This window comes from Etheostoma spectabile, chromosome 4 (genome assembly GCF_008692095.1).
Source record: "Etheostoma spectabile isolate EspeVRDwgs_2016 chromosome 4, UIUC_Espe_1.0, whole genome shotgun sequence".
NCBI lineage: Eukaryota > Metazoa > Chordata > Actinopteri > Perciformes > Percidae > Etheostoma > Etheostoma spectabile.
In genome coordinates this window covers 4,031,327-4,046,256 of record NC_045736.1, presented here as the reverse complement: position 1 = coordinate 4,046,256, position 14,930 = coordinate 4,031,327, and the positions used below count along the sequence as shown (strand labels likewise).

At 40.2% G+C, this 14,930-nt stretch overlaps 1 protein-coding gene across 1 annotated transcript in view; it reads right to left on the bottom strand.

Annotated features, from left to right (window-relative positions):
* Window positions 1-14,930, bottom strand: part of LOC116687408 (calcium-dependent secretion activator 1) — a 185,407-nt gene that overhangs the window by 115,488 nt on the left and 54,989 nt on the right. The window contains exons 12-15 of the mRNA XM_032512766.1: window positions 9,080-9,181; window positions 8,926-8,989; window positions 7,847-7,970; window positions 1,037-1,105 (exon numbers count right to left, since the gene is read on the bottom strand). Coding sequence (XP_032368657.1) covers window positions 1,037-1,105; window positions 7,847-7,970; window positions 8,926-8,989; window positions 9,080-9,181 — 359 coding nt within the window. The remainder of the gene's footprint in view (window positions 1-1,036; window positions 1,106-7,846; window positions 7,971-8,925; window positions 8,990-9,079; window positions 9,182-14,930) is intronic.

Here is a 14,930-nt window from a genome sequence, read left to right as displayed (position 1 = left end):
GGGGGGGGGCTCCCAAAGTTCCTGAAACATGTTCTGTGCCTGTGTACAGGTATCAGGAAGGTGGTGATGGGGTATATGGTGGTATGGGTAAAGATAGACTGAGGAATAAGCTAGCAGTAGGAGTTAGACATACAGTACAACGTCTCCTGGATCCGTCAGTATTTTCTGAGAGTTCTCCACTAAGTAAGAGTCAAACGTGTTCAAAAGAACAGGTTGAAAGGATGAAGAGCAGGTAGGGAGAGGGGGGATAGTTTCAGGTAGAGGGTGAGAGAGAAGAGAATATCCAATACAGGTAGGAACAGGTAATGGAAGACAGGAGTCTGAAAACAAGGTAAAGGTTAGACTGACTATTCAATGGCAACGCATTCAACATCTATGCAGCCTCTGAGCCAAAGGTTTCATCTTTCAGTGTGGTTTGTGATACAGAAGGCATTGGAAGAAGCACGGAAAAAGGACCCAAAACACACTTTGACATAAAATCCAGTATGGGTAAAATATGAAACCGGATACAAACCTGTTCAAATGGTTGTAATGTATGCCATCAGTATCAGCATTTAATGGTGGTTTCATTCAAAGACGCACGTCCATAATAGGAATGTGCGACCTGTCCTTTGACAACTGGTCTAACCTAGGTGCAAAGATGTTTCACTAAACAAAATACTCCTTAAATAGCTGCAGGATGTGGGGGTCCTGTTTGAATGTACCATGATCTTAAACACTTAGGATTTACACACAAGCAAAGTAAAAATGCATTCAAGTCGCAGACAGACAAATAACAAGTGGTTTGGGCAGGACAGAAAACAAGCTCACAGAAAGATGTATTTTAAGTGTCTAAACACAAATCGAGCCTGAAATAAATGAAGAAAGTGTCAAATTTAGACTTTAAAGACTAAAACAACGGATACAAACAGACCAAAAGGACGTCAGGGTACGACAAAAATATGAGGTCGCTTGTTGTGGTTGGCGTGCATACTGGTTGCAGAGAAAAATAAAAGTGAGGTTAGAGGTGGGGCTGGGGAATGAGGAAGGTACTCACGAATGGTTAAATCCATCACTTGAGACGCCAAGCAGAAGACAGGATGCTCATACATCTCTCTCTTTTTCCCTACAGAGAAAGAGGGAGGATACCGAGGCATGCGAGAGGCCGTGGTCAGAGAGGTGTGCACACACGTCACGAGGGTTTTTAGGGTCCATACCTGCATGTTTTCTGCTGCTAGTTAATACCTTACAATTTCACACACTCAATGCCATAAGATAATACTGGTGTATCACTATTTAGTTAATGAAAGTCTAAAATGTATTGTATCAAAGGTGCAAATTGTCACATTTTGAAATCTTAAATGTTCTTAAATAAATCTTTTGTTTACCAAAATAATGAAAAAACTTGAACTGCATCATATCTCATATCTGAGTTGGATGACGCTGACTGACCCAGGTCAATGTTTTCATTGATATACCAAAGTCAACAAAACAGCGTCTCAGTCTATCCTTAGAGTTGACAGTTTGCAGGCTGTCGGAGCTGGGTTGGGACAGGAAGCGGGAAGACTTGAAAGGGTGAGCAAGATGGCATCGCTGTTACTGTGAGATAGGTACAACTAGACTGTATCCCTGTGTGTGTGTGTGTGTGTGTATGTATGTGTGTGTGTGTGTGTGTGTGTGTGTGTGTGTTTGGTGTTCCAAGATTATGGGCTGTCTACTATGGATTAACCATTCGTTCCGCGACGCAGAGGTAAAATCTGAGGTTTTTTTCCCCATAGGTCAAGAAGCACACCAGTATGAAGGAAAGGGTTTTAGGGATAATCTACAATCACAACTGAGAAACTAAGGTAATCTTCCTTAGTGTCTTCAGGGAGGTAATGGTTTCTTTACAGACATCGTCTTAAATTGACCATTTGAAGTAGTTCAGTGTTAATAGAACAACACTTTGGGAAATACACTTTTGCTGTCTTGAACTTTTTTTAGTGTGTGTTATCAGCCAGGCTGAAACACTACTTAGCTTTGATCCATAGGAGTTTGGTTAACTGAACACATCCATGGTTATTTTCATATTAATTTACTAATTAATACATGCCAACGTGAAGTGTTATTATGAACATTGTCGTTGACTGTTGATGTCAATGACTGAAAGGCTAACCTTCGTAGCTAGCGCTAACTACTATCTAGCTAGTAGTACAATATAATAATGACATCTCCTTGGTTCTCTAAATGCATCTATTATGCATTTAGATAAGCATGTAGATGATCAGGAACAACGAAAACACAATATTTAATGTTAGTGGATATTTTATGCAATTAAACTGCGAGTTTGCCACGTAGCTAGCAAGCTATACCAAAACGAACTAAGCGACATGAGAGAGAAGCATATGAACGAGCTTGTTGCTACGACAACATAAACTAGCGCTACTGAAATCAACTTTCAACAATGTTCATTACAACACTTCACTTTGGCATGTATTAATTAGTAATGCTTATCAAAATAAAAGTTGGATGTATTTGGACAACCAAGGAGATGTAATCATGTCATGCTACTAGCTAGCTAAATACTAGCTAGCGCACAATGCGCTACTAGCTAGCTAGATTAGCCTTATTGTTTGTTGGATTTGCAAGATCTTGCAAATGAAACTCGAGATATCAAAATTAAAACTCCGTATCTTGCAAAACAAAGTCAAGATCTTGCCATAGTGTTTCTCCCCAGTACATGTTTATTCGTTTGTTATTATTTTTATATTTATTTTTAAGTATTTTTTTTCTTTCTGCATGTCACCTCCGGGGCTCCGTAGGAATATATGTAAACTAGTCAGAAATTGTTACTTTTGTATTGTTATTCTTTGTAATTCTAAAACGTGTGGGTGTTAACCTGTGACAGCAATCTCATAAATGCAATCAAACACATGCTTGCTAGTGTGTCATATATGTGCTTAATGTAGGAATTACCTAGAAGGCTGCCCAATTTGGGGCCCGCAAGGCCAAGTTTTGCTCATGCTCCCTTTGTTTTGCCCCACCATGTCCTTTAACATGCTTATGTTTATTCTCCTCTTATTTTGAAAGTGCTGTAAAATCATAACCATAATGACTACAAAACATGTGCAGCAATGTAAAGCACAGTGCTGGTAAACCTCCATTTAAAAATTGTAATATGTAAGTTTAATCTTTGAAGAATTACAAGAATTCTGTATTTCTTCAACATCCTTTATTCTTGGACGTGGCATTTCATCCAGATACATTATGGTCCTACCTCTGTGTGTCCCTACAGAGATAGGTCTTGTACATGTTTAGCCTAGCTAAGCTCAGAAATGGCAAGCGGTGGGAAAAGAGCTTGCCTAGACACGTTAAAGTTTACGAACAGTTAACGTTCAAGCTATTTTCTTTTTTGCCAGGTTTGAGCTCGGATTGGTGAATTGCTTCCAAATGAAAAAGATGCAACATGTATATATGTACAAGACAGGAGTGGTTGACAATGTATTTTTCACTGAGCTTTGTGCTAAGCTAGGCTAAACACAAGCAGGACTCATCTCTGTAATGGACACACAGGAATAAAAGTGTTTATTTCACTCTGGACAGCAAGTAAGTATATCTCCCAAATGTCAGTGTTGCTGAAGAATTTTAGAGCCCCAGATACAGTAGGTCACATGAAAGTGATTTTTGGAGAATTATCGCATTCCTGTAAAAAACCAACGGTTGGTATCAGATAAGTGGTCAGACTCAGTTTAAAATGTTTTAGTGGTCTGCAAATTATTTATGATGCCTACTAAAGAAAACCTGGACCATGCAACAGAAACAAAAACACTGAACTGCCACAAGAGGCAGTCCCATCATGTCTTGTATATTGGCCTTCCTGTTTTCAAACTGCAGCTAATAGGAAACAGCAAAAGCCAATAGACAAGGAAAAGAGAGGAGTGAGTATGGAAATCATCGGAGAGCAAGGGAGTAGGAAGGCAGAGAAAAAGGAAAAGAAGGAGCAACCCTTCAGCTACCAGGCAGGTCAGAGTGGGAGACACAAGCAGTTTAGGAATTGGCCGGAAGAGTAGCTGAGGTATGGTGGACGAAGTCAGCGTAAAGATTGAATTGAATGCATTTTTACTTACTGTACATTTGCTACTAAAATAAGATGAAGATCAGGCAAGGCAAACATAGCATTTGTGTTAAAACCATCATTACAGTAAGTACATTATGAGAGAGGCTTTTTCTGCAGCTGTGAAGAGAAATTTAGAAGTCAGGCTTTGTTCAGATATTCAGAATCAATATTCATTAAAACACAATAAATATATACATATGTATATGTGCTTCATTCTGAGGATCTCCATTAGAAACTCACATCTGGGCCAACTAGCTTTATGCACATTAGTTGTAACTTATAGTGGTGGAAGAAGAATTCCAATAATTTCCTTAAAGGAGAATTCCGGTCGATTTCGTGGCCCTGTTGTTTGGAAATTTGGAAGTCTGTCGGTAGAGAGAAAAATGAAACCAAGCGGTGCTGCCTGCACCGTGTGCACCGTGTCCTCCTGCTAGAGTTAGCACCCAACAGGGCAAGTTTTAAACTTGTTTTAGCCTAATCAGACTGCTGTAGATGTGACAGAAAGGCATAAAAGTTGTAGTAATCCATTCCTTTGTTTATTTTCCTGTTTTGGTGAAATCCACACTAGTCGATTGTCAAACTTATACAATCCAATGTTCCAAAATGTATTTTTTTCACAAAAAATCAATTTACGGTGGTTATGTCCTTAGTAATGACTATGTAGAAACAGGTTGTACCTAACACAGTGGAGCCAGGAGAGCTACAAGTGCTATTGAGCATGCGCATAGGCAACGGTGGAGATTGTCAGTGACCGCAGAGAGGAGCTCGCAGAGCTGACAGACGGAGCTTGGAGTTAGATAAGGAGTAATATGAGAAAATGGTTTGAGTTTGTGCCTGTCCATATTGTGGCAACCAAATGAAGACATATTTGGGCTTCTGCTTTCACCGTCTACCCCTCCGCAACCGGGAGATTTTACAGCTGTGGCTGGTTGCACTTGCAAACATTTTGATGAGGACAAATTCACTGAAAAGAGCGTCAAGTCACGGTATCTGAAGGCAAATGCCATTCCAAAAACCAAAAGACCAGATGCAGACAAATTGGAGTTAACGTCTTTATGATTTATACTTTACAAGGTTGAAGTTATACTCACACTTTTGTTACTAAGATTGAAACCAACATGTACTTAGTGATGAGTAATATTACTGCGTTACAGCAAAAATGAATATAGTACTGTAATTGCCTTACTCCCAACACTCATTATGATAGACAAGTTCATCTTCCATGTTATTGTTTTGGCCATTGAGTCTGACTACAAGGTTTTTTCTCCTTCTTCTTTATCTGAGCTGATGAATAAAAACAGTCTAAAAACACTGACACAATGTCGTTATTATCCCAATGCTCCGTCTTCATTTCTCTCAGCTGACAGTGTGAGTCTTCACTGTTGCTTAGTTACCTATGCGCATGCACAATAGCTCGTGAACTTTTGTAGCTCTCCTGGCTCAACCGTGGTTACAGGTTACAGCCTGTTGCTACATAGCAATTACTGGGGGACATAACCTATGGACATACATTTTGGACTATTGGATTGTAGGAGCTCAACAACCGACTAGCGTGGACTTCACTGGATAACAGGAAATAAACAGAAGTATGGATTAACACGACTTTTATGCCTTTCTGTCACATTTGCTGCAGTCAGATTCGGTGTGATTCCTCAGAAGGAATCACTTGACATGGGTAGGCACTTATAATGACATTTTAAACATGTTTAGAGGTTAAAAACACATTTAAAACTTGCCCTGTTAAGCCTGTAGGCTGCTAACTCTAGCAGGAGGATAACACAGTGAAGACAGTACCGATTGGTATCATTTTTCTCTCTACTGACAGGACTTCACATTTACAAACAACAGAGCTACGTATTGGAATCGACCGGAATTCTCCTTTAAATAAAGGATCGGAATACTTCTTCCACCGCCATAAGTTACAACTAATGTACATAAAGCTAGTTGGCACAGATGTGAGTTTCCAGTACGTATACTAATACCGCACTGTAAAAATACTCTGTTACAAGTAAAAGTCCTGCATTTAAAATGTTGGATAAGTTAAAGTATGCAAGTATCATAAGGAAAATGTACTTCAAGTATTAAAAGTAAAAGTAGCAGTAAAATCCTTCCATTGTAGAAAGTGTAAAGGATCCAAACAGTTGTGTGTTTAATGGTCTAATCCTCTCAGCTGGACTTGTAGGCCGTTATACTGTTGCTAGGTTACTTTATAAGAAAACATCAGATTTTAAAAAGCTACATGCGTTTTGTGTGCTGAAATCTTAATGTGTAAAGTAACTAGTAACTACAGTAACTAGTAACTAAAGCTGTCAGATCAATGTAGTCAGAGATGGGAAGTAATGAAGTACAAATACTGTGCACAAGTAGATTTTTCAGATATTTGTATTATTTTTATTTCTTTACTATTTATTTTTATGCCGACTTTTTACTTTTACTCCTTACATTTTAACCAGACTATCGGTAGTTTCTACTCCTTACATTTTACAAAACTGGCTCGTTAATTTAGTTACAAATCATCATTGGACGGGTATGTACATAGGTGGGATAATGTAGTGCGAGGTATTATTATAATGTTCTGGAAATTGTGTCAACCGAAACACACCGAACTGCTGGCTTTCAATAATTTGCCATCGTATTTGAAAAACATTTAGGAGGTAAATGCATATTTTGGTTAAAAAGCTATTTGCTGTTTGTTTTAGTATCTTTAATTGAACTATTAAGTTTACGTTAATGGCCCGTTACATCTGTTTTGCTGCTAGCAATGACCATGCCCTGGTTCTCTAGCATTTAGCTAAGTAACCCAAGTAACGTTAAGGTTAGCGAGCATTCAGTTTATTTGAAAATAATCTAATACTAGCTGATACAATATACGCATATATATACGCTTTAAATTAAAAATGAAGTCAGTAACTGGATTTAGTGTAACAAGGCTGTAGTAACGTTAACGCTCTTGTTTTTGAGTCCACTTAAGTTAACGTTAACGTTACTTGGTCTTGTTTTAAATCAACTTTATTTTTAAATTTTAATGTCTCAAACCTCTTAGACGCAATTTAGAGGACTCATGTTTGAATTCTCACAGAATCAATTCATAACTTGCTGCTCAGTAAGAATCTTATTAACCTGGAGTCCCAGTCTTTGTCACAATAATCACACATGTGATGTTTTAGGCCCATTGGCAGACATCCTTTTAAAATGTAGCTAATGGCATATAAAGAGCCTTTTATCCATGTCCACTGAAGTTTCTCAGTGTACTCTAGTAACATTTGTGGTCCAGGTAGCTTTGCATAAAAACTGGTTGTCATTCAGAAGGTTACTTTTATACTTTGAGTAAATTTCCAAGGCTGTCCTTTGTTACTTGAGTAAAGAAGTTAAATCAGGACTTCTAATTTCACCAGAGTCCTTTTTACCACAAGTATCTGTACTACTACTTAAGTACGGGAAGTGAGTACTTTTGCCATCTCTGAATGTAGTGAAGTAAAAAGTACAATATTTCTCTCTGAAGTGTAGCGGAGTAGAAGTAGAAAATGGCATGAAAAGAAAAGACAAGAGAAAGGAAAGTACCTCAACATTTGTACTTAAGTACAGTACTTGAGTAATTGGACTTATTTACATTCCACCATTGCTTATAGCAATCAATCCCAGAGCAGCAAACCAGAGACAGTAAGTGTCATGAATTGAAATTTCATGTACAGTAATGCTGCAGAATACCAATGCTGAGTTATAACTACAGTAGCACTACCACAAAGACGCAGTGATGGAGCTGTAACTTACCTTCCAGTTTGGCATACTCTGACAGGCGTTGGTAGTTGACCAGAGCTGCCTGCTCCAGACACTTACGGATCACAGACTTGACTTCCTCTTGCGGAACCAGAGTTGCAATATCTTTCATCAGAACCTAAAAAAGAAAGACACAGCCACTGCTTATATTTTCAGTGTACTTTAAACCTTATCATTACAAGACAAATGAAGACAAATGTCAACTGGTAAAAGTAGGTTTGCGTGAAAAAGTATTGTTCCGTCAAGGGAAGTGCATCGGGCCACACATTCTCACTCCCATCGGGTCAGAAAGCAACGGTTATTGACAAAAAAGTCTCCTTTAGTGACTCGCTTGGTCGGGACTCTTGTTGTCATTTCACAACGCTCTGGGTCAAGAGGGGGTCAGTATGTTTCAGTGACAGGTAGCACAAGAATGGTGCAGTATAGTGTGATTCATGCTTGGCGTTAAATCTACACAGTGGCTAAGTAAGTAGGTAAGTAAAGACACGGATCCTATGCCGGACCTTAGGACAAACCCCACGCCGGACCCTAAGCCGCACCTTACGCCGTATCCTGACGTGCAGCTATTTCATTATCATTACCTGATTCTTCTGCTCCATAAACAACATGAAATCATATCAATTCCATTTAATTTATATAGCGCCAAATCACACAACAATTATCTGATTGTGCTTTCCATAAAAGAGCAAGTCCGTACTCTGTGATGTTATTTACAGAAACCCAACAATTCCCACCAAAAGCAAGCACCAGGCAACAGAGGCAAGGAAAAACTTCCTTAAAGAGGCAGAAACCTCGAGCAGAACCATGGCTCAGGGTGGGTGGTCACCGGAGAGGGTTAACTTCTCTTACTACAGATTTCCCACCAAAGTCAGAAAGCATAGGGGAGACACTTTGTTTCTCACCCTATGACTCAAGAGTCGCTACTCACTCCAAAGCTAATTGCGTCACTCTCTCACTCACTCTACCACACACTCCCCACGCACATACCAAGCGTCTATATATTACGAGTTGGAAGCGTTGCATCGGCAGATAAAAAAACATCCATCTGTCCAGCAGTAAAAAAAACAACTTACCCTTTCAAGCAAGGACAGAGTCGCTTTCAGCGCTCCCTCTGGCCGTCCAAATGGGAAGCAGTACCTATGGAAGTAACAGATTGGATTTTCATGTAATCCCTCGGCAGTCCCGTTTGGCAATGATATCGGCACATGGTTGTTGTACAGGTATTACCTGAAGTGTGTGATCTGGTTCTCCAGAAGCACCCGTAGCCTCTCCTTGATCTCCTCAAAGTGATCCTTCTCTTCCACGGTCACCGTGCCGATACCATCAGGCCTGCAGGACAACAGCAGTTACAAGCAATACAAAGCGTTAGTGTTGGGGAAGCAAGTAGAACACCAACTCTAATATGAGAGACTTTTAAAACCAATGCTAAAGTCTGTCTATATTTTTGGATATCTATGTTTTATATACTGTATATGTACAGTACATTTACTAATTTTTATTTGTATGCCTCTCTGAATCTCGTCAGGTTCTGGGAAAACAACAGAGCATTGTGGGACACAGGATATGAAAGAGCTCAACATGGTTAGTTAACGGCCAGGGCCTCAGTTTGTCCTTTTATCAGTATTTAACACCTATCTCAGAGGGCTTTCACATTAGCAGTTTAGACTGAATATGGGTGTGGGTCACCTAAAAATCTGGCATTATGATAATTTTTCCTGATCAAACAAAAAAATTGGACCTAATTGCACCTGAAATAGTCTCCGACCGGTGGTCACATGACAACCGGTGGTCAAAAGACAGATTAAGCGATCTTAACAGTCATGTAAAACAAGCAACTTCATGGATTTGTATAACACACACCGCAAAATCAGGTTTTTGTAGTGATTAGCAATAAGGAAATGCAGATATGAGAGGAATGGTTTTGTTCCCCTTAGAATTGGAGATGCTCATCATCAATAGTGGTCAACTATAAGTAGAGAGAATACATGGTGGGCTTGCTCTGTACATGTCATGACTGGCACGCAAGCACGCACACACACACACACACACACACACACATACACATGCACACACCTGACATGCGTGTATTAAAATAATTAGAAGAAAATGATAGAACAATGATAATACATTTCAGCTGTATTAAGATTAATTTAGCATTATGAAGTGTGTGTGTGTGTGTGTGTGTGTGTGTGTGTGTGTGTGTGTGTGTGTGTGTGTGTGCGATGTGTTTATCATTTGTGACATGGTTGGGTCTGGGCAGAGTGTGAGCAGAGTGCATGTGACAGAAGAGGCGTTGGACTGGTGGTCATGACAGCATGAGGAGAAGCAGGAGACATGACACTCTCCCTCTCTCTACTCCTCCCTTTGACATGTCATTTCAGCAGACAGTAAGAAACTGTGTGTGTGTGGGGGGGGGAGAAGCATATTTGCTGCACTGCTCCATGATTGCTTGTTGTTAGATCTACCAGTTAGCTTATAGCATCACCTGAGCCAGACCCGACCCTCAGCATTTGGACATGTCAGTGTGTAACAGCCACCTGTAGGACTCAGGGTGCTGAGGAGGAGACGATGATGATGACTGCATGGAGCTCAACTGTTTTTCTGTAGACTGCATGCTTTGACCTCAGCAGCGGTTTATTGGAGGACTCTGGTTAACTGCTCCTCAGATCTCTGCAGGGTAAAGCCAGACCGCTAGCTAGACTATCTGTCCAATCGGAGGTTTCTGTTCTGTTTCTGTTGTCTGTTCTGTAAACCAGAGCATGTTATTCTCCCAACCCAGAATGCTGTGTGGACTAGGCCTCCTCCACAGTGCTGTAGAGGAAGGTCTGGCATAGGAGACTAACACAACACCGACAGGATTACAGCTGCAAAGATGAATCGATTAGTTGTCAACCATTGACTTAATCTCTATTACTATTTTGATTACAGATGGATCGGTTTGAGTCCTTTTTTATATTGAAGGTACACTGTACACACAGGTAAATATCACACAATATACACACAGGTATATAGTTGTGGACAAAACAATACATTTGAGGACGTCATCTTGGGGTTTGGGAAACACTGATCCACATTTTCACCATTGTCTGACATCTTAAAGACCAGAAAATAATCCATAGATTAATAGATGCTGAACATAATCGTTAGTTGCAGCCCAGAACTGGATGATATTAAAGTTACAGTACAGAGTTACCAAAATGGCAACGAGAGGTGCCTTTTCAAATATTTTGTAATCTTATGAATGTAGCCTAAACGCTCATCATAACAAAGTGGTGTTTGTATTTCTGCAATGCAAATAAATTGTCCTAAATCTCAGTGGTGGCTATTTTCTCTACGAGAATCACCGGCTTGAGTTTATCATTTTACACTTTGACATCGCGACTGGTGATCATATGCATTATCCTACAACAAAAAAATTCCCAGTAAAAAGCCATCTCACCTTTCACATGGTGACAAAAAATAAAAGAGGGAAATTTCACACTAATTAAGTCCTGCAGGGCTCCTTTTTTTTCCATCCTGCCAGCCGTGCATTGTCTCTTGGCAGCTTCCCCATGTTAGCCTGACCTCATGACCTCACAGCTCCGATGACGACAACAAGCAAATGAGCCATCAGTGACAGACAGACGGCGAGCCAGCAACACGTTCACATCTCCGCTTATACGCAGGGGACAACCATATTACAAACCTCCTGCAAATTCAATTTTTTAAAAAATCAGCTTTTACCTGTAAAGGACTGATGTGCCACATACTGCTCTACTGAATTGGTCACTTCCACAATGTCATTTTGTATTTGTACACTTGCATCCCAATCGATCCGTCTAGAGCTGAAATGTTGAGTTGATTAAAGGTACAAAATGTAGCATTTCTGCATTAAAATGTCCAAAAACAACTATAATATTTATATATATATATTGTTAAGTTGTCCACTTACACTATCCCAAATGTTTCCAACAATGTTCAAACCATAGACTTTAGTCAATGGTCCAAAACCAGAGAGATCTGTAATTTTATTTAATGATACTGGACATTTCATTTAGTCGCCTGTCAGTAGCTATGTTTCCGTCCACACATTTTTATCCAAAATTAAGTGATATTGAATGAAAAATGCCTTATGAAAACAGTAAAATTCGATTGAATTTCATGAATATCGACTCAAAGGATATACGTTTTTACGATTTCATCTTGATCGATGTACGGCTTATGCAATAAACACTGATGGAAACGTTATTTGCCAAATAAATAATGAGTTGCGATTAGGTCATTTTATGGTTGCAACCCGCCACAAAATGAAGAAGTTTTAGTTCATTTCCGCCCAGTATTTCTGCTCTGTCTGCACACATGGCGGGTGTCAACAAAGACAGATGGAAGTGGACGGACAAGGAGACAAGAGACTTTTTGAATTCAATTTACGAGCAAAATACAATGGCTAACAAAGGTTAGGGCAAGCTGCGGGACGTCCTCCGGAGTAAATAGAGGGTGCTCAGACAGCAAGACATGTCTCAAAAAAGAGAGTTGTCTCTCAGCGGCATGTAAGCACTATTACAACTTGTGCAGTATGGATCATGTGTTGGTAGATGGCGCGATCCATTTTGTCTAGAAAAACTTTGTTCACAAACGTTTGCTTAAATGTTGTTGCAATTCAGTGCAAAAAAGAATGGAAACCCCTTAAAATGTCTAAAATCAAAACAATATACCAATGTGATCACAAAACAGCATGTGACGTCATTGCGCACAGGTTTTTATTCTCTTTAAAGCTATTGGATGGAAACACACTTTCACCAGCTTTATTCGCATGAGTTTTTTTACCAAACGTCAGCTAGTACAATTGACAAGTGGATGGAAACTTAGTTAGTGGCGTCATAAAACCTTTGACCCCTCTTGTTACTTTAACTCCATTCAAACAACACAGTAATACAGCAGAGATCGTATTTAATGATACATATCAGTATCAATTAATCCAGTCAGTCGACTGGCGGAAAACAAATCAATTATTCTGATTATTCAGTAATTTTTTTAAAGCTATAGTGTGTAGTTTCTGTCTCCCCATGAGGAATTCTAAGTAATGACATTAACACTGTTGGTGCGTCCACATGATACAAGCCTTCCATGATCGCGTACCACCCCCCGCCACGCAGTTGTTAGTAGCCAAGGAGGACATGGAGGGTATAAAAAACATGATGGACTCAGATGAGGTCCTTGTCTTTACTCAAGCTTCTGCACAGGAAAGTTACCGGACGACACAATCTTCTGAACATAGCCACACTGAGAAATCCAGAGAGAGTTGTGTGGAGCTGATAGTCTTAATTAGCTTCGTAGCAACTCATTTGGCAACGGCTTGAATGTTACAGACGTCCATTAATATCAAAAAGTTACGCTCTAAAGCTTTAAGCAGGATAATGTCAAAACGTTTCTGGTTCCAGTTTCTCAGAGCTGAATATTTGCTGGCTATCTTTCGATTGGTTTTATTTTTACTTTTGCTTGACAAAACTTAACTTGGACTCTGGGAACCTGTGATGGGCATGTAAAACCTGCGCCATTTGCACCCATGTGTGTGCTGGTCTTACAGGGAGGTGTGTGTTCAGGTGCATTCTGGGCATATTGCTATCTTGAGGCAGCGGGAAGTGGTGGCGCCATTCATCAACAAAAACCTGGTCTAAAGTCAACAGCGCAGCACTCCATTGTTATTTTAACAGCAAATTAGTAAAATGCGCCTAGGCTCGTGCACAGCTCGCGCACACTATGGTTGTTACACACACACACAAACACACATACTCTCACACACACACACGCAAAAGATTACAAATAAAGAAATGACGGTGCAAATCCTCCATCATAATAGCAATGTGCCATGGTACAAACGTGCCTGGCTTTTAGGAATGGGAGATGACACTCTGATTGGTTGATTGCATGTAACGCCCAAAACACACCTATGATTAATGAAGACACTAAGTGCAATCCTTTAGGACCATGCGCAAAAGTGGATTTGGACGCGCCCTAAACGCACCGGGGCCATGCGCTTCACGCCGTGTGCTTAGATCGTTATATTAGGGCCCTAAACTTTAAACATCAACAGTACATGAGAAATTTAAAGCCCCGTGAATTTTCACTGGTTCTCACTGATCAACTGATGGCGGGTGTTCTCTGGAAATGATGGCAAAGATTTCAACAAATGACTTGAGTCCGACAACCTCAACCCGGTCTCACGGCAGTTCGTGAAATGGTCACGTTATTTTGATCTATCCATTTGTCAACAGCGATACAATTTTCTCGTGGTCCCCATGGAATGAACAATGGCCGCCGGGACACAATCCACAGTTTCTGGGGGACACAACAACGGGGGAAAGGAATCGCCGGCGGAGGGACTGACATACGGTGGCGGACGGACCGCCTCACGTGAGACGCGCTATAAAAACGGGACAATTGTGCTTAGGAAAGAACAATGGGGAAAGGAACCGTCAAACACGGGACGTGATCCCCGGTCTCCGTAAAAGTCCTGTCTTGTTTCAGACCCCCCGACCAACCTCCCTACGCAGATTTGTCTTTTCTACTTGCTACCGTAATCGTTCTGTTATTGCAAAAGATACTTCCCATTGAAAGAAATGAGTTTAAAATTCCTGCTCACCACCACAAAAAAAAAACCACAATCGTCTCCCTGTACACGAATCAATAGATTATATTATGGTTTTGTCTTATTTTGGTAGCCTGTTTTGTATTTTGCTCTGTTTCCCGTTTTATTTTGACGGTCTTGTTTTCTGTCCTGTGGTTTCGGATCTGTGCTGTTTTTTTGTCCTCGGAATTTCTTTCTTCTCTAGTTCCTGTTTTTGGATTACCTTTCTTGTTTGGCTTCTCTGTTCTCTGTAAGCTACTTTCTGGAAGAAGTTTTTTGACCGCTGTACTCGGGACTCCCTTTGTTCATGTGAATTGTTGGTCAAATAATCCTCTAGCTCAACTTTTGCCTGCCTGCTCTCTGCTTCTGGGTCCGCATATTCCCCGAGCCTTAACAGATTAAATAACGTCACCATTTCATGAACTGCCATGAGACTGGGCAGGATCAACTCACATAAAAAACAATGGGGGG